Source organism: Cyprinodon tularosa, unplaced genomic scaffold (assembly GCF_016077235.1).
Source record: "Cyprinodon tularosa strain WSP-4 unplaced genomic scaffold, ASM1607723v1 ctg312, whole genome shotgun sequence".
Taxonomy (NCBI): Eukaryota; Metazoa; Chordata; class Actinopteri; order Cyprinodontiformes; family Cyprinodontidae; genus Cyprinodon; species Cyprinodon tularosa.
The window spans coordinates 62,937-83,256 of NW_024039022.1; the positions used below are offsets into that span (position 1 = coordinate 62,937).

At 37.9% G+C, this 20,320-nt stretch overlaps 2 protein-coding genes across 3 annotated transcripts; one reads left to right on the plus strand and one right to left on the minus strand.

Moving 5' to 3' along the window:
* The first annotated feature begins 56 nt into the window (after positions 1-56).
* cdkn2d (cyclin-dependent kinase inhibitor 2D (p19, inhibits CDK4)) lies at positions 57-3,348 on the plus strand. 2 transcript variants are annotated; one of them, XM_038292437.1, is made up of 3 exons: positions 57-499; positions 865-1,025; positions 2,423-3,348. In XM_038292437.1, exons 2-3 carry the CDS (start codon positions 885-887, stop codon positions 2,774-2,776), a joined length of 495 nt encoding a protein of 164 aa, XP_038148365.1. In that variant the 5' UTR covers positions 57-499; positions 865-884; the 3' UTR covers positions 2,777-3,348. The 2 variants fall into 2 exon arrangements, with proteins under 2 accessions (XP_038148365.1, XP_038148366.1); XM_038292438.1 differs by having other exon boundaries at positions 868-1,025.
* A 3,813-nt stretch (positions 3,349-7,161) lies between these two features.
* On the minus strand, positions 7,162-13,180 carry si:zfos-323e3.4 (volume-regulated anion channel subunit LRRC8C). The gene is made up of 3 exons (XM_038292439.1): positions 13,074-13,180; positions 11,213-11,364; positions 7,162-9,575 (listed from the first exon to the last, which is right to left on the minus strand). The coding sequence occupies exons 2-3, from the start codon at positions 11,351-11,353 to the stop codon at positions 7,290-7,292; spliced, it is 2,427 nt and encodes an 808-aa protein (XP_038148367.1). The 5' UTR covers positions 11,354-11,364; positions 13,074-13,180; the 3' UTR covers positions 7,162-7,289.
* Positions 13,181-20,320: the final 7,140 nt, after the last annotated feature.

The following is a 20,320-nucleotide window of genomic DNA, read 5'->3' on the forward strand; positions in this document are numbered from 1 at the left end:
TCATACCTGCAGACACCAATTGTGCAATCACAGCCGATAAATTCCACCCAAATTACAAACCCGCACCCGCCTTTTTCCCCCTCACTCTGATCTGCAGAAGTACGAGCAAAGGATGGAAATCTGAATGAACTGATCTTTGAAGGCACCAACGTATACAAATCGCCCGCTTTCTTCGCTCCGTGCTCTGATTGGTCAGATGTCGATGTTGCCACTGCCGGAGTGTAGTAACAAGCTCGTAGCTCCTCCCTATTTACCAAATATGGACCTACCACGCCCACTACGAGAAATGTGATTGGCCAGCGTATTTCTCTTTCCAATGTTTGTAAATTTTAGACTTGGAGGGGGGGACACCGCTGTTTGGATCTCAGCGCGCAAATGTATTTTTTAAAGGTTGATAAACCGTTTTCGTTTGAATTGTATTTAAAAATAACTGTGCACTAGCAACAACGGGTTGGACGAAAAGCTTGACGACGCTTGGGATATCAACGAACTGGATAAGGTAGGCGTAGTAGCTGTACGGCTGATAAACCGTTAGCTTGTAGCTTCGATGTTATTTTTGTTTTTAACGGGGGAATTATCTCTTTTTCGTGACGTTATGTATCTACCGGGGGCGCTTTAACCGCGTTTTCTTTAAAACGCCCGCTGGGGAAGCCGTGCGCAGTAGCTCAGTAACATGGCGTCAGCGGAGAACTACCATTTACGTTGGCCGGATGCTGTTGTAACTTTAGCTAGGTGTAGCCGACATTACTCCCCCCTCCTCCTCCCCGGCTTTTTGATCTGTCTATGTCTGATGGGATTTCAACGTGAAGTTTGATGTAACCGGGGTGTGTGTGGTTTCTATTTGTGTTTCATGTGTTTTTGAAGCAGCTGGAAAGCAGAGTAGAATGGTCCTGAGTGAGATGGACGCGGGGAAAGCTTTGACGGCGGCAGCAGCCAGAGGGAATGCCGATGAGGTGCAGAGGATCCTGGAGGAATGCAGAGTTCATCCCGATACTCCCAACGAGTTCGGCCGAACCGCGCTGCAGGTGAGCTCCGTGTTTTATTTATGATCACCACTCATCTCTAGGGTTATCTTCGCAGTCTGAGCCGCTCATTTAGACATTATGTTCAGGAGTTATTACCAAAGTCCGCCCTGTTGTCTTGTTGTTATCGGGGATCACATAATCCCCACTCCACATTCATATTTATGGTTTTATTTATGTCGTATTTCCTCGATATCGTGTCGATTTTTTTTTATAAATAATTAAAAAAAATATATATAATTACGTCTGATCATTTCGTTCCTTTTGTATTTTTGGTTTTTTGTATCCGATATTTTCGGCTACAAGAAGGAGCAGGTTGTCACAAATTGTCTGTTTTTCTTTATAGCAGGGAAATCCCTAGAATGCAAGTGTACAGGGCTGCTTCATTATATTAAATAGGCTTTGTGAATGACTTATTTTTTTCAAAGCTGATAAAATTTGATTAATTGAGGCATACATTATCAAGTGCAATCAGCTTCTATTTCCCAACTTAAAGAAGTTTCTTAACTGACCAAAACTACAAAGACATGACATAACCACTTGACATCCAGTGAAAGCTGCAGCATTTACCGATCTATAAGGTAAATAAAGTCTCAAAAATAAAAATATTGCTCTTAGTATAGGGTTGATTTAATTTTACTATGTTTTTTTTCTCTTGTATTATTATTATTTTGTTAAGAAAAGCAACACTCTTTGCAGAATAACAGGTTTGTTTTTTAAAATGCAGGAAAAGTCTTATCTTCAACTGAACGCCTTTAGTTTTTCCAATTGAATTCAGTTTATTTATATAGCGCCAATTCACAACACAAGTCATCTCAAGGCACTTTACAGTTCACCAGATCATACAGTCAAATTAATTCAAAGTTTTCTATCTAAGGAAAACCAAACTCCAATGCCATCCCATGCACTAAGCATGCTTGTAGCGACAGAGGAGAGGAAAAACTCCCTTTTAACAGGAAGAAACCTCCTGCAGAACCAGGCTCAGTGTGAGCGGCATTCTTCTAAGGCAGACAGGGGTTCAATGAGACAGAAACAGAGATACAAAAAGCAGCTGTAAAAGGCGGCCCCGTCCAGGAAACACACAGCCAGGCATTTTATTTCATGTAATGTCTTTAGATTTTTCAAAATAAAAGTTTTAGTTTATATAATAAGGCTTGTTATCAAGATTTAACATGTTTACATTTTCAATGATGAAAACACCGGAGTTATAGTTTCTATTTTTTTTAATCTATGATTGTCATGTAAAAAAAAGCAGAAAATATGTTTGTATGTTTTTAAAGGAAAACGATTAAATGTCTTGTATTTAAAAGAGTTGGATATTTTCACGTGTTGCTGGCATAAAGCAGAGAAAATCAACGTCCCAAGTTTTATGTATTTATATTCACCCTGTCTCCTTTCAGGTGATGATGATGGGAAGCTCTAAAGTAGCAAGATTGCTGCTTGAAAAGGGAGCTGAACCCAACATCCAGGACAAACACGGTATCGCCCCGGTCCATGACGCAGCGCAGACGGGGTTCCTCGAGACCCTGGAGGTTTTGGTGGAGCACGGGGCTTCTGTTAACCTCCAGGACCAGAACGGCGCCCTCCCCATCCACATCGCCATACGAGAAGGCCACCGGGAGGTGGTGGAGTTCTTAGCTCCCCGCTCAGACCTGAAACATGCAAACGTCAGCGGTCAAACAGCAATAGACGTCGCTCGAGCTCTGGGTGAGCTGGATATGATGAACTCGCTCTTTGCTCACATTCACAGTTAGAAGAATGAACCATCTGTGAATTGAACCTCACTTTTTTAAGTTTTGCATTGTTCCTGGTGACTTGAATACATGAATTTGTTCTTGGTGGCTGAGCATTAAAATGTGACGGGGCGTATTGTCTTGGCAGCTTCTTTTCATTGGATTGGTGGCTATATACTGTAGACACCTTATGCACAGTGCAGTTTAGGCACCTTATATTTACATTCTTTCCCTATTCATTGGGAGTGCACAGTTGTAGTTAGTTGTCCTCCAGTGTTATGTGATTTTTACATCTTTTCTGTTGCGTGCATGAGTTATAACAGTTCTTACACATGTTTTTGTTTTGTAATTTACAAAAATGATAAGGTGCACCCTGATTGCTTTGCATAGTTGTGTTTTTCTTAATTAGATGTACTTAGACTTTGAATTTGCTCTTATTTATTTTTGGAATAGGAATTCATATTCCTGTGACTTTGTAAATGGTGACATTTAATGTGATTTGTTGAAATGTTATTTATATAAATACTTTTAAGACAAAAGTGAGATTATTCACTTAAATATGAAGAAAGCACAAAATAAAGTCATGAACTTTGTCTCGTTGTCTTTGTTTTTTTTTTGTCTCTATTTTGTATCAGGATTTTTTTTAAAAAGCTGAAAATGTGGTATTTAGTAGATTTAAGTCCTTTGTAGGATTAATACACATTTGATTTTATTTTTCAATAAACAATAAGGAAATGATCTATAGTCACTTAAAAAAAAGAAAAATCTTTCGCACTTAAATATGATTTATTAAAGACACGGCCGTTGAGTCTACAGCGGAATGTACAGGACAAGAGAGTTTGTTAAAGGTCACAAAGAAAACTGCGGTGAAGCTGGAAATGAAAGAGATCCCTGTTAGTGGACAGTTTGTTGCCGTTTGTGCTCAGGGCTCTCATGGCACAATGGCTATTTTGTTTGCCTATGCGCCTCCTCCAGCCAACTTTACCAGGAGGGAGAGAGGATACAGTTCAGGTACTGTGCTGCTGGTTCTTTTCGAAGAAAAAAAAAAGTGTATTCACAAGTCACTAAGAGAGCCTTCCAAATAATTCAAGCTGGCTGATTTTGCCATGAGGCTGACTTCTGACTTCAATGCATGTTACAAGGTTTTCTTGTTGTGGAGCAATAATACTTTTTCTTTTTTACATTAGTTTAAATTCACACACGTTTCATTTTTAGTAGAGGCTGCAGACAAGCCAGACTGGTTTTTGCCTTTTGCATCGTATTTACTTCTCTTCACTGTGTATTCCATGTATTTTTTTGTGGGAAATAAACTACTGTACATAATATATTTTTGCAGTGGAAGAAAATATTTAGAAATCAAGTGTTGTATGCATGTGTATGGTCTCCTTAAAATGTCAAAAGTCTAATAATTGTGAAGTCTGATGTCAGGCCTTAGACAGCTAAAACCTTAAAGCAATATCTCTGAAGATAAGAGAATCTGAGCCTCATTAGCAATTTAGCAAAAGCTCTATAGAGGACTCAGCAAACGCGGTGGGTGGATTCCTTGTCAAATTATAGCAACACTTATCCATGTGTTGGGATGACTGAAGATCCAGTCCTAAACCAAAAAGGTCATTGACAAAATTCAGTGTCTAGATGCGCAAACCTGGAAGAGGCTATGCCAATAAAGCAGCAGCTTTAATTGCAGTAAAAAGTAAGGCTATGTGTTGCCTGAATACAAATAAACACCACACTTTTCAGATCACAGCTGCGCGCAAAACCTCATAAGCATTTATCAATTAAAAGAAGCTGGATGGATACCTCATTGTTCGCATGGGGAAATGTGTCTCAGACATTGTACAAGAGTTGTATATTAATAAGGTTGTATTCATTTTTTACTTGAACTTTGATGCTTAAGTGCATCATAAAATGTATACTTTTAAGGATGAATTATTTAAAGATTTATATGTATTTCACTGTATAGCAAAATTGCTTTTTAAACAAAAATCGGTCATTTATTCAGTTGATCTTTACCATTATTCCTGTGAAATTATTCCAACATTTGGCCCTCCATAGGGGGCAAGCACCCACTCTGTAAAGCATTGGATTAGAAGACTGCTTTGAATAAGTCCACTTTTATACCAAATGAGCACATAGAACACCAGGGTGCAGGAACAAAAAGTTACCAGTAGGTGGCAGTGTTTATGAATTTGGATTGATTACATTTCAGCTTCAGTTCCCCATAAAATAACTTAAATTTAAATTTAGGTTTCAAATTCTTTGTATTCTTATATTAAAGGTACAGAACACATAGGGCTTCAGTGTTTTTTATTTTATTTTGGAAAAACCTTTAATGGCTGCCGTCATCAACTTCTACAGCAGAGGTAACTAATTACATTTACTTCCAAAATGTAGTTTTGGTAGTGTAACTGCATCACGTGTTTTACTTTATGCTGAATGATATATAAAGAAGAACAAGCTTGCTTTAACCAGAAATGCACCAAATACAGTCAAAGTTTGTTAAAATGAGTTTTTATTGTGCTTACAAGCTTCAGTGTTGTTACTTTCTACCTGCTGAGCCTGCAGTGGCAACATAACTGAATATATAGTAAACAGTAGACACTTAAGGTACTTTTTCTACTGTAAGTATTGCTTTCATGTTAAAAAAATATCATAGGAAAAGTCTTTTTTCAGCCTGTATTTGTTAATTTTTTTTTTCATTTGCATCTGTTTTAGGTTAGTCTTAGACAATAGCAGAATCTGTGCAAAAAGTTTAAAATGTTTGTCTTCTAATGGCATTTCAAAAATATTAAATCAAATGTTATCAGTTATTTGAACTACAATTCAACCAAACATTATGTTCTTAGTTAAGTCATTATTGGATGGTATTTTACTTCTTCTCAAGCTCAATTAAAAAATGCGTTCAATATTGGCTTCTCTACCTCTGCTTAACATACATCATGTTTAGGCATGACCGTGCAATTATATTTAAATGCATAATAAGCTCATTTTATGTGGAACATTTTTATCCAGAAATGCCTGGTCTTTAAATTATTAGGGCTGAAGCCTTTATTTCACTTGTCAGTAGTCACTTATTTAAATAAACAATTGAAACATTCATTGACTAATCAATAATTGTAGAATGCAAACAGGCTACTTGTTGAAAGAACCCATTAATAGCAGAAATTAAGCCATGATGAAAAACCTTTGTAAATTTGCTCTATTCAGGACTTAAACAACATTTCTGAGCTTTGACTTTTGTAAAAAATGTTTTACATGTAAATACTTGTTTATTGGGGTATGTGCATTTATTAAGAATATCTCTTATTAGAATAATCAAATATATAGTCACTAGATTAATTGATCACTAAAATAATTGAGATCTGCAGCCTTACTTTAAGGACCCTCATGATTTTTTGTTTGTCCTTCATGATATCCCAGTATGTCTATGTTCTACAAGCAATGACATTTAGTTTGTAGTTTCTTTCTTAGGCGTTCATGATGCCTTCGGTTCTTAAACGCTCTTTAACAAACCTTTAAAGCAATCAGCTGCTCTTGATTTTATTTCGGGGTATCAGGATAAAACACTTAAGTAAAGCTGTAACTATAGATATCACCACTACTACCTTGAAGAAACAGTCTTGAAGATCGTACTTCCGTTTCGTTTAATACTGGTGACTCATTCCACCGCCCCCCCCTAACTACAAGGGAAAATAAACAGTAATGATTTACTTGGTATGAAGGCATAGAACCTGCAGCTAATTTTGTTTGAGCTACTGCAAGACCTTCCTTAAGTTGACCTGAATCCTGATCTGTAACATAGTACGATATACACAGAGAAGGTCATTGTAGCTTTAACAGCAGAGGTATGCATGTTCATTCTACTCCTAGGATCCTGTTTTGTAGTCATGTTCTGGCTTGCAGAGCATGTCTGCATTACAGTTGAAGGTACAAAAGAATTCAGTTTTGTTTTATACCCTCCAGATAAATAAAAGGAGCAAGAATTTAACTGAGCAATCATTTTACGCAGTTACTCAAGAGGCATGCTTTTCCTTTCATTTTGGTAAAACAATTGCAATTCTGTATTGATACTAAAACTTCAAGAAATAACATACAACATTTAAATGTTTACTTAGTGTTGATGACCATCTAAAAAGGTGTTTTTCTTCTCCTATTCTTTTTAAACCTAAAGGAGAGCTCATGACTCAACATGGCTGGGACACACCTCACCAGGCTATACAAAACCTGTTTTACAGGAAAACGGCACAAACATACTAAGACAAAAACAACATGGATCTGGGTTAAAATACTCGCCCGCAACAGTTAAACCGGGTGCAGTGCTGGATCCTTGGATTGTGTATGTATGAAGGGGAATCCTGTCTTCAGACATTTTATCTTGACCCCCCCATCCATGACCAAAAAACAGGTTCTTAAAAACAAGATCTTTAATAAAAGTTCAAGACAATTTATAGTGTTTTTTTTTCTACAACTGACTGAAGAAGCAAACTGGCCAATTATTAATGTCCGAGTCTGTGACTGTCTCAAGCTTTCAGTTTCAGCCTTGACTCAGCTTGTTTCGTATGTCTGAAGGCAACAGGTCGAACAGGCTGTCCTCTACTATCAATCCACTCCGTCTCAGCAGAGGACAGTCCCCTATCTCCACTGGTAGAGACTCTAGGCGGTTTCCCTTAATATCCAGCCGCACCAGCTGGGCTAAATTTTCCACTCTGGAGCTAAGAGATGAAAGGCAATTGTTACAGAGAACCAGTGTCTTTAAACGTTTACAGGAATACAGCTCCTCTGGCAGAGCCTCTAGGGAGTTGAAGGCAGCAGAGAAGAACTGAAGACCCTGCAGGATGCTCACTTCTGGAGGAAGATATGTGATCTGATTGTGAGAGACATCGAGGTGCCTTAGTTTAGTGCAGTAAAACAGCCGAGACGGAAGCTTTTTCAGCTTATTCCAGCTTATGTCCAGAGTCTCCAGTGTGCGCAGCTTAGTGATATGTTCAGGAATGTAGGATATTTTATTGTGCCACAGACGGAGAGTCACCAAACGCCGACAGTGCTGCAGACTCAGGATCTCTTCCACAGTGGTGAGCTTGTTGTCCTTCAGGTCCAGCTCCTGCAAGTTGTTGAGGCTGAAAACAGCACTTGGGATGCGTTCAAGGTCACAACCTGACAGCTCTAATGAAACTAGGTTTGTTAACTTCTTCAGGCTGCTAAAAGCCTGGAGCTTGACCCCTTCATTGTGGATGCACAACCTCTCTAACTGTGCAGCCAGATCCACGATACTGGGTGGTATCTTTCTAAGGTTGGACCGTAGACTGAGGAGCCTTAAAGAACTTAGAGATCGCAGGGATTCTAGGGTACCGCTTTTGGACACCTCACTGATCAAAGGACCAGTAAGATATAACTCCTCCAGAGAATGAAGAGAATACATCCACAAAGGGATCTCCTCTGAAGTCTCAAAAGTCAGACGTAAAACCTTTAATCGCTCTTTGAGGTGGTTTACGGCAGGCAGTTGCATCTTTGCGGGACAGTAGATCAAGGACAACTGCTGCAAAGATTCCAGTTTCGCCACAGAAGCCGGAATGGTGGCATTTTTAACTTGCTCCAGCTTGAGTGATTCAATTTCTGTAATCTCAAATATGGTGTCCGGCAGCCCTGGCAGCCCTAAAAGATAGAGCTCTAATTTATCGTTGGAGTTCTTGGTCAGGTGAGTGCGCAGCTTTTTGTTGGTCCACTCATAGTTAAGGTTGAGCTGGTGAAGGTGGCTCTCACTGACCTCAGACAGAAAAACTGCAAACCTTTTAGGATAAAGAGCATCATACTGGTCCACAAGGTGAAGCAGGAAAGCAAAGTCGTTCTTTACATCCGGTATGTCGTTGATACCCGTCTCCAGTCGGACATACTCAAAGGAGTACTCCTTCAGAGGTCGGTGGAACACCCAGTAGAGGGTGTAGATGCACATGAGTCCATACACTCCTACAAAGCAGATGTAGCAGTAAGCAAGCTTGGAGAAAAGATGGGCTTTGGTGTGGTTGCAGCAATAGATGTCAAAGCCAGTCAGGTCAGGAGGGACATCACAGCGCACAACAATTTCAATGTTCGATACTAGCACTGCAGTATAAACAATGATTATGAGGAACTTGAAGACTTTGAGAGAGGTTTGTAGTACATACATAAGGTACAAGATATCTGCCTCCTCTACATGAGTTCGAAACTTCTTGACCTTTTCAAAAAGAGCTTTGGCCTGCTCTCCCTCCTTTTTGTCCAACACAGAAGGCGTAGACTGAGGCTCCGGAGTTTTCTTTTCAGGATTAGACTTCACAGAGGCGGAGCGAATAAGCCCTATGGTCTCCTCTTCCTCTGCCCGGTCCTTAAAATCTTTCGACATGGTGTTCCTCCTCAAACTCACCAGCTTCTCCTCTCCTCTCTCCTCTGAAACCTCACTCAAGGCCCTTGTGGTCCAGGGTGAGTCAAAGCACTTCCCCAAAATGTTGACAAAAAGGTCTATTTTAGAAGATGTCCCAGGGAATTTGAACCAGAAGCTACTTGCTATCATGAAGATCATAGTGTGGATCACCACAAGGTACGGAAAGTACTTAGCATACCAGTGCACAAACCGCTCGTAGCAATAGTGGTTGACAAATAAGTATTGGTGAATGTCCAGGTTATTCTTGCGACCAAACACCTCCTTTACGATGGGGCTGACAGACTTGTCTAGCGTTCTGTCTGACGTCTTGTTGGGTTCATGGTCAGTGATGTAGCTGCAGTTTATTGCGTCTTTCACAGGGCTGGTGATATGGCTGGGCAGACATGCAATCTTGTCTTGGGTGAGCTGAAGAAATCAGAGGGAAAATGTGGGTTAATGGCCTAAATATGAGAGCATTAGGAAGTAAAATATGGCAGAGCATGATGAAAGAATCAAATTATTAAAATGGTTAAGAAGAGACAAAAAATAAGCTTTTCATTATTCAGGTGTTGGGACTCTAGGGTACTACATCCCCCCTCCTTTTGCTACAGTAATTTATCATCATCATAATGAAAAATTAAGAGAAATCAAACCTTCTATTAGATCATTAGCAATCTTTTTTTTATAACAAAAACCACACGTAGAGTAATTAGGTATCACAGCTGCTAATTGCTAAAGTCTTGCCCCATCTCACCATCCCTCTCTTCAGTCTCTCCAGTCATGGATCTTTCCTGTACAGCTTACCCAATGGGCTTTTAACAGAATATCTGTCTGGACCCAAGGACTAGGGTGTCCTAGAAGAAGGTCAATGCTGCATCTTTTAAACCAGTTTTGTGTTGACGTTGGATCATAATTCTGTTGAAGGTCCAATGATGATCCATTCAATGCCAACAGATTGTTTAAAAAACTCCTTTGCGATTCAAAGACTTCACGATTCCATGTAGAGTAAAAATTTTCCAAAGGCGTTTAGAATGGAAACAGCCCACAGCATGATAGATCCTTAACCAAGGCAAAAAAAAGAGTTGCTTTTTCACATTCTCATCCTTTGTTTTATACCCATACAGCAGACCTATAAAGTGCTGCTGGCACGTCTTCCAACTCCTGTTCTTTCCCACTAGCCATACCTACACAATTCTCCACAACAACTGATTTTTTTCTGTTACACCCGGCTACGCTGCTTCGCTTCTTCTTGTTTACTACTGGTGGTTGGCTTTGGTCGCAGTACCGCCACCTTCTGCTCTGGAGTGTACACGCGTCGCCTATGAGAAAAAGGAGCAGCGCATGAACCGAACATAACACACGCGAACCGAACCGAGACAGTCGAACCGAACGGTCCGGACGGTTTTCATAAGCCATTCCATCCCTAATGTGTGTGTATATATATATATATATATATATATATATACACATATATACATACACATACACACACACACACACACACACACACACACACACACCCCGGAAGCAAGAAGCTACGGTTTACTAAACTGAAGTTCCTAGAAAATTTTGATCGATCAAAAAGCACATAATTAATTTTAATGTTTCAGCTGCATCTATTTTGAGGCCGTTGTTTTGGTTTTTATTTACTGCCATTTCTAACCCACTGAATAAAAATACCAGTATTAGACGCTTAGATTTTTCTTAAGATTTCAGTGTGAGATTATCCTTCTGCATCGAAAGACTCATTTATTCCTAAGATATTTATTCACATTTAAAACAATGTGACCTTCTATGGATCACTAGTGTAGAGTTGAGAGTGATATATACTTTTTAAGTACTCAGGTAGCTTGGAGGTCAGAAACTGCAAATGTTTTTTTTCTTTAGTACTGAAACAGACAGAGAAGGGTGTGGGGGGGATTTAACATTCCTACACGTCACTAGGGGGATGCAACAACAAGCACATAAGAAGCAAATAATTAACCCCACCAGGAATCTTAAGTTGGAGCAATTAAGGGAGTAACATGCTGTAAAAATATCTTTCATGCTGACTGATACCTCACCTGCAGGGTGCAGCCAAATACACCAATCATGAGCATCGCAATGCACAGGTACTCTGACAAAACATCCCACCATGGTTTCAGGACCCGGAACTGGGAGTTCGAATCTATCCCAAAGTTTTTGAATTCACCCACTGGGATCATGCTGCCGCGCTCTGATGGAGGAAGGACACTAAAGGTTATCATGGCTTTGAATTGAAATACAACTACGGAGGTGTGGCAGATATAAAAGATAAAAATACATGTTACAATGGAACACAAGCATTAGTATCTGTGTCTTTGAAAGAAATAAATAAAAATATGGGGCTACAAGGAGAGTTTTTTTTTCCAAAAACAATAGCCAATTTCTGTTTTTCTTTTAAACACTGTTGTTATTTATAGATGTACTGTAACACACAGATATTCAGATGTTGTAGAAATATATTGGTGGGTGATAATTATTAAACACACGATTTAGTTTGCATGAGAAAAAAATAAATAAATAAAGAGGCAAATTCTGCAATATATTGAAACGTGATTTTCTTATCTGAAATTTAGGTTCAAGTATCCTGCAACTTTTTGAGTTTTCCCTAATCCACTCAGAGGCGTAGCCAGAACATTTTTATAAGGGTGGCCAGGCAATAACCAATGTACACTGAGGGGGGGGCCGAAAGTAGATAGGCTCCAGAACCTCACGGTCAGTCTACACTGTTCCAACAGGAAAATTAAGGAGCAAACACCCACATTTTCTAAATAAAGACAAACTATACTTTCCTACAGCTTTTGCTAACAAATAGACGCATATATATATATATATATATATATATATATATATATATATATATATATATATATATATATATATATATTTATTAACATCCGTGCTTTCTAAATAAAAGGTATAGTGGATAAAATTCTTTCAGTTTTGAGATCTGGGAGATAAATCTTTTTTATCATCATTACTTACCTACTTGTATCAATAAACATTCCACATAAAATTGATATTTACAAGCACTAATATCAACATAAATTGATTATTTGATAAGTTTATATTGAAATTGTTATTTATCTATGATTTCACTGAAGACTCCAAGATGACTTGTAGAGACGCATAATATTCTCATTATCCCATATAACACAAAATCTAGTTCTGAAAAGAGCCTGAATTCTATACTAATCATCTTTGATGTTAGTATATTGTATATACTAACATTATACTGTGTATAATTAACCACAAAAAAATTTAAGATTTTGAATATTCCACTTGAGAGAATTACTGCTGCCACCATCTTTATTAGAGTGGGAAAAAAATGGTAGGGGTGGCCAATGATTGGGTAAGGGTGGCCATGGCCACCCCTGGCCCCCCATCTAGCTCCGCCACTGAATCCAGCACACCTGGATCAAATGGCCACAGCATGCAGACAAGTTCCCCACAGTCTTACTTATAAACCAATTATTTGATTCTGGTGTGTTAAAGCAGAGACACGTTTAAAAAAGTTTAACTAAAGTGATTGAAATCATCAATAAAACCGTCTGGCTGAGAGTTGGTGGCAAAAGAAGAACCTGACCCCACCTTGGTTGACCTAAAGTGGAAAAACTAGTCAGACAAGAGCAAACAGCTATTACCGAGAATGTGGATTAGAGACATTAATATGTTCTAAATTATGCCTATCAATAACGATGCTGTAAGCAAGATATCAGCTCAAAAACATTAGATCGAAACGCTTTTTAGCAGATTACCTGCTCAATAAGTCACCCTAAAAATAGGTTCAACTTTACAGAAACTTACAGGCGCTCCTACATTTACCTGAGCTGCATTATTATTCATTAATTGTGGATCCAAAGGTACAGTAAAGGTGAGCGTCGCCATGTGGGTCAGCCTTACCTGCGTCCCGACAGAAGCCGTGGCTGTCCACTGATAACCTGACAACTTGCTTTTTTTCCTCATCACCTTGAAGGAGCGCACCGGTGTGAAGCGGCACGCAGCTTACATGAGACTTCCGGTTGATTTTCAAAATAAACTCCTGTTCAAGCTTAACCCATTTCAAGCAACTACATGTTAAAATCAAGACCGGAAAACAGGAACTGCGTCAGTGTTTTGATACCTGTGATATCTATCTATCTATCTATCTATCTATCTATCTATCTATCTATCTATCTATCTATCTATCTATCTATCTATCTATCTATCTATCTATCTGTCTGTCTGTCTGTCTGTCTGTCTGTCTGTCTGTCTGTCTGTCTGTCTGTCTGTCTGTCTGTCTGTCTGTCTGTCTGTCTGTCTTCTATGAACAAATTCCATTCTCAGAAGCTTTTTCAGATTTTTACAAATAACATTTGATTTTAAATTTCACAGCAGAAGGATTTTAGAAAACTAGAAACATTCTTTAAGATCCATATTTTTTGTCATTAGCTTGAAAACGTTTTTTTTTTCTCCCAGAAAATACCTGTTGAGGAAAATCATCTTTCCTCTTTAGAAAATATTTTTGTTTTGTCCTAACTTTTAACCCTGTAAACCAAACATACATGTTTTTTTTTACACTTTTTAACACATTAAACATTCTGGCAGCTAAAAAACATATTTTTTGCATAATTGAAATTAGAGATGTTAGTGTTTCATTTGTGATACATTACCCATGATTGTCTGCTTTTGATACCGAAGGCTTCTTATCAAACCTGACTTTAAAATACAATATGGCTGCCTTGAACACTAAAACTTATTTACAGCAACAGTTAATGACACATTGCCAAAGTGTTAAAAAATAGCAGAGAAATACCAGTAGCCTACTGCTAAATGTACGTAACTTCATCGCTTTTTGAACTTGATGCTGAGATGAATTTAAGGTGGGTTGAAACCAATCTCTCAGATTAAACTTTAGAGGTAAACTAAACTTCTTTTCCCCTTTCGTCCACTTGATCACAGTTCTTTTGTTTGCATTTACTTTGCAAATATTTAATACCAACATTTCCTCAGAGCATTACAGCAGAGATCTATTGCTAGAACGGCTGTATTTGGTGAGATTACAGCCTAATACTCCTTTGAATACTCCCAGTGTGGGATGCTTCCTTTCAGCTCATGTAATAATGGCCTACTGTTTCCAGCTGGCAGATTTAAGCGGGAAGTGTGTCTCCAGCCCCCATGGGTGGTCGATAAAAATAAAAAAAAAATCAAACTTTCTTAAAATAAAATATTCCAACATTTGTGATCTATATTATAGTTAAATTTAATCTGATGAAAAAATGTGGCACTATATGAAAGATCTCTGGTTCCCTCTAGTGTCTATAAAAGCATGTCCTGCAGTGACATGGACAGTGAAACCACTGTGTTTAAAATGTGGAATTTTTTTATTTCCTTGAAAACCTTATTTACTTTCTGCATTATTTTCAATCTGCATCTTTGAGCACAATCCAGCTTAAATAGTCACATTAAACATGATTACATCCCTGGTCGTCTAGTGGTTAGGATTCGGCGCTCTCTGCCCGGTCAGGGAATGTTTTAGAGTCAGGGATGCATAGGGCTTTGAATCCCACAGACAGTCACTCTGGCTCCCTGAGCAAGACCTTTCACCCCACACTGCTCCCTGGGCGCCGCACAATGGCAGCCCACTGCTACCCAAGGGGATGGGTTAAATGCAGAGAAGTAATTTCCCTCTGGGATTATTAGAGTATATAAGATAAAACTTTATTGCGCATCTCTGGTGTTTCTGCTATTCTTCACATATCTATTTCTGTAAAAATGTTCACAGCTGTTATTGATTTTTTTATACTCCAGATATAGAGTATTTATATTGTAAAAACAGTGTAAAGTACAATACTTTATTTTCTTATGTTATATTTATACTTTCTAAGGTCCATATTGTGTGACCACTTCTGCTATTGCCTTATGCTGCTGTAACACCACACTTTCCCCATTGTGGAACAATAAAGGGATTTTCTATTCTATTCTATTCTATTCTATTCTATTCTATTCTATTCTATTCTATTCTATTCTATTCTATTCTATTCCATTCTATAAATATAGCCAAACTTCTCACTTCACTCTCCACAGTTTTTTTATTCATGCTCACACAGTCAGTTGTTTCCCTGGTTTTGAGCATGTTCACAATAATTTTGCAGTGCTGTTGTAGACATGCAATTGCATAAAAATTGTGTAACTGAAAGTTACCATAAAAACAAATGTTTTCCCCTAAAGAGATAGTAATGTTCCTCTTTTTTCAATAGGTGGCGCTGTGGTCAGAAGTTTCCAATCTTCCATAATCAGCATGAGCATAAATACTTTGAACAGTACTTTTTTCAGATGTGGAATAACTGAACAACTCCATTAATTTTCTTAAAATATGCAAATACACAAGTTTGTATTTTCTGTGTTTTTACTGTTTTTTTTTTAAAGTACCTAATACTGAATACAGGTGCTGGTCATAAAATTAGAATATCATGAAAAAGTAGATTGATTTCAGTAATTCCATTTAAAAAGTGAAACTTGTATATTATATTCATACATTACATACAAACTCATATATTTCAAATGTTTATTTTGTTTAATTTTGATGATTACAAATGACAACAAATGAAAATCTCAAATTCATCATATCAGAAAATTAGAATATTGTGAAAAGGTTCAAAATTGATGGCCCCTGGTGCCACACTCTAATCAGCTAATTAACTCAAACCACCTGCAAAAGCCTTTAAATGGTCTTTCAGTCTAGTTCTATAGGCTACACAATCATGGGGAAGACTGCTGACTTGACAGTTGTCCAAAAGACGACCATCGACACCTTGCACAAGGAGGGCAAGACACAAAAGGTCATCGCTAAAGAGGCTGGCTGTTCACAGAGCTCAGTGTCCAAGCACATTAATAGAGAGGCGAAGGGAAGGAAAAGATGTGGTCGAAAAAAGTGTACAAGCAAGAGAGATAACCGCACCCTGGAGAGGATTGTGAAACAAAACCCATTCAAAAATGTGGGGGAGATTCACAAAGAGTGGACTGCAGCTGGAGTGAGTGCTTCAAGAACCACCACACACAGACGTATGAAAGACATGGGTTTCTGCTGTCGCATTCCTTGTGTCAAGCCACTCTTGAACCACAGACAGCGTCAGAAGCGTCTTGCCTGGGCTAAAGAGAAACAGGACTGGACTGCTGGTGAGTGGTCCAAAGTCATGTTCTCTGATGAAAGTAAATTTTGCATTTCCTTTGGAAATCAAGGTCCCAGAGTCTGGAGGAAAAGAAGAGAGGCACTTCATCCACGTTGCTTGAAGTCCAGTGTAAAGTTTCCACAGTCAGTGATGGTTTGGGGTGCCATGTCATCTGCTGGTGTTGGTCCATTGTGTTTTCTGAGGTCCAGGGTCAACGCAGCCACATACCAGGAAGTTTTAGAGCACTTCATGCTTCCTGCAGCTGACCAACTTTTTGGAGATGCAGATTTCATTTTCCAACAGGACTTGGCACCTGCACACAGTGCCAAAGCTACCAGTACCTGGTTGAAGGACCATGGTATCCCTGTTCTTAATTGGCCAGCAAACTCTCCTGACCTTAACCCCATAGAAAATCTATGGGGTATTGTGAAGAAGAAGATGCAATACACCAGACCCAACAATTCAGAAGAGCTAAAAGCCACTATTAGAGCAACCTGGGCTATCATAACACCTGAGCAGTGCCACAGACTGATCGACTCCATGCCACGCCGCATTGCTGCAGTAATACAGGCCAAAGGAGGCCCAACTAAATACTGAGTGCTGTACATGCTCATACTTTTCATGTTCATACTTTTCAGTTGGCCAACATTTCTATAAATCCTTTGTTTTTATTGGTCTTCAGTAATATTCTAATTTTCTGATATGATGAATTTGGGATTTTCATTTGTTGTCATTTGTAATCATCAAAATTAAACAAAATAAACATCTGAAATATATGAGTTTGTATGTAATGTATGAATATAATATACAAGTTTCTCTTTTTAAATGGAATTACTGAAATCAATCTACTTTTTCATGATATTCTAATTTTATGACCAGCACCTGTATATCCTCAGTATTTCCACCATATTCCTCCATCCATTAACAAGATAATGGCTTTATTGGATTTCAGAGCTCCATTCTTTGCAGGTCGTTTCAGTGTTTTGACTGTTGGGCTCTTTTATCCATTCCAAAACTTTAATTTAGCTTTTGTTTTATCTCAAATATTTTTTTAAAGGGCACCTGGCTTCTTCATGTGGGTGGCTCCAAAAGGTGGGTGTTGACTTTGGCAATGTGGAAGCAGGCTTTCTGCCAGACCTTGGCAAACTGGTGACACATCTGAACAACTTGTACTTGCATACAATCCTCTGGCGCCACATCAGCGGCCGAGTGGAAAGTTTTTAGGAGCTTCTTGTAAAAGCTACGATTTGTTCGACCTCTGCAGTATTTCTTAGTGTCCTTTATATACAAAAAAAAAAAAAAAGTTGTCCATTTATTTATTATTCCTAAGAGGCCTTATAGAGATAAAATTTACAGCGCAATCAATAAAATTAACAAGTTGATGTAAATCGACTTTACAAACTCTGAGATAATCGCTTCACTATAAGTTATTTGGCTCTTTTCTCATCTTATTTGAGGAGTCCAACTTTTACACCATAATCCTAATGACAAAAAATATATAAAAAATACAGTTTTAGTAGTTTTCTGAGCATTTTCCCTTAGATTTAGCATTTTTGTCTTGATTTTAGGCCCGGTTTTTTTTTTTTTCCCCTTTCACAAATCCAGCAAGAAGTTTACCAGACGGTAAAAAAAAAAACAAAAAAAAAAAAACTGTTTATAGACTTTTTGTTAACAAAAATGTACTTTAAAAAGTAAATTTTTTTAGTGTTATTTTTGCTTTTACTAGTATGAAGTAGTGCTGCTCTTACTTAAATCTTTGCTTCATTGAATTGAAGAATAATTGCCTTTTAATTAAAATATTGAGGCAAGTTTTTTTTGTTGTAAAATTTAAAGGTCAAACCAATATTTATAAAACTGTACAGATCATCACTGGAAGTACTTTACACTGTTCTTCTAACAACTAGGTATACATTACATTTGTTTATATGTTTCTGAAAGGTGTTTCTTTTGCCTGAAGTTATTTTGCAATAAAGTAATTTTATTTTACACTTTAAAACTTGAACAGATGCCATCTGTCTGATTAGATCATTTTAGATATAGATTACTTGTTATGATCAGTTACTTTTAAACCATGTAATTTTTATTAATACTTGAGGGATTTCTTGCATGGCTACTTTTAAACTTTTACTTGCAGCAGTCCTCTACCTACCTCTGACCTTGTGCAGATAAAAATGAAAGGCACCAATCCAACGCCCACAGTTCCAGTTAACTAAAATCTGTGATTGCCAAGAAAAAGCAAAGTGCAAAATAAATCTGCGGATTGTTCTCAAAGAGCAGCGGATCTAAACATGACAGGAACTGTAAGTCCAAGGCGTAGGGAGGACTAGAAGCGTACCAGCTTTGTCAAGTTAAAAAAATAAAACAAAAAAAATTTTTTCTTACAAACTTTACAGGAAGTTAAATTATTTTAGTTAAACTACTAAATCATTAAAACAACTAACTTTAAATTGATCAGCAGGATGAATACAAGCAGGGCAAAGAACCAAAAAAGGGACACGGGTATGAGAAATATATTTATGGCTGTTTTGGCAGAAAAAAGAAATATACAAAGCAGATAAATATTCTAGTTTACATTCCAACTACTGATCGGACAGAAGAAAGAAGTCCCTTTCAATGTGAAGCATCGATTTTTCTTCTTTTTTTAAAAACAAAGCACATCCGAACTTACCACTAACACACGTCCCCACCGAGTTACAACACATGCTAGTTATTCAAAACACTACATCAAGAGTCAAATTTAATACAAAGCAGATGTCAGTTGAAAGCAAGCAGACAAAAAAATCTAAATCAAAAAATAAAAGGGATTGAACAAATAAATAAAAAAAAGATCAACTCTAGAATTCTGTACACAGCGTTTCAGATTTTTTTTTTTTGTTTACGTACAAAACATCTCTTTAAAAAAATGTCAGTAGCTTAAATGGCTGTTACAAATAGGATTACTGAAGAGTCTTTTAGAATAGAACAGGTCTGAACTGATGCACAGACGTGGGCATCTCTGTTACTGAAGCCTTCTGTGTATGAAAACAAAGAGAAGTCTGTCTGCAGAGACATATATATATATATATATAAAATGTATTCCGCTTTGTTTTTTCATATCATAGTTTGCTGAATTTAATCCTAGCCCATCATAGAGGAGACAAAGTAACATTTTGCTGCTATCTTTATTTTTTATTTGCCCCCATTTCACCACCCAGCCATGGAGAAAAGGCCCCATTTGCTACTGACAATGGGCTCCTGAGTGACTTTCACCCGGCTGTTAATCTTTAATAATTAACAGGTTCAAAAATGGAAGACAAAACTATACAATCCAACTGTTACGTGGGAAATTTCTATAGTCAGGTTGTGCCAATAAGATCTCCAGCTGGTTAAGTGACACACCTTTACAACCACTATCTTGTAAAAAGCTCCCTCTTCCCCTATTAAATCCACTTCCCAGTAAGAGCACTGGCAAACAAAGAAGGGTCTGATACCAGGACCAGAGCGCCATGCATGGATCTGGTCATTTCTACTGATACTGTTGTTTTTTTCTCTCTCTGTGGTTCAATCCAAAGCAGTTTATGCAAAAAAAATAAATAAATAAAAAGATGGTGCTGATGTGTGAATTAGGCTTTACTGTAGGTGTGCAAGGAGGAGACGGGTGTCAGAGTAACAGTCCGGTTGGGTTCTGGTTTCCTCAGCTGATCATTGTTGTAACAAGATGAATGTAACTTATTTTAGCTCTCGGTGAACAGTAGCCTGCTAATTTGTCCCCACGTGTAACACTAATAGTCTAACACTACTGTCTGAGTGTCGGTAAGGCGATGATGTGTGGTTTTAGGTTGAACAGACAGATAACTCAGATTAAAGGGCATATGAAGCTGCATTATAAGGCTGTTCAGATGTATGATCTTTTTTTAAACTGTTAGAGGAGGGGATAAAGTCGACTCCCTCGTCTCCTCAGTTCAGCTCATTTCACTGAATTTTTAGATGCTTTGGTCATTTCTACAGATACCGTAATTT

Bases quoted from the DNA above. Each gene is read 5' to 3' on its own strand.
- cdkn2d (XM_038292437.1), top strand. From the start codon at position 885: ATGGTCCTGAGTGAGATGGACGCGGGGAAAGCTTTGACGGCGGCAGCA. The intron at 1,026-2,422 runs GTGAGCTCCGTG...GTCTCCTTTCAG, and splicing joins TCGGCCGAACCGCGCTGCAG to GTGATGATGATGGGAAGCTC.
- si:zfos-323e3.4 (XM_038292439.1), bottom strand. From the start codon at position 11,353: ATGATCCCAGTGGGTGAATTCAAAAACTTTGGGATAGATTCGAACTCC. The intron at 9,576-11,212 runs GTGAGGTATCAG...TGATTTCTTCAG, and splicing joins TATTTGGCTGCACCCTGCAG to CTCACCCAAGACAAGATTGC.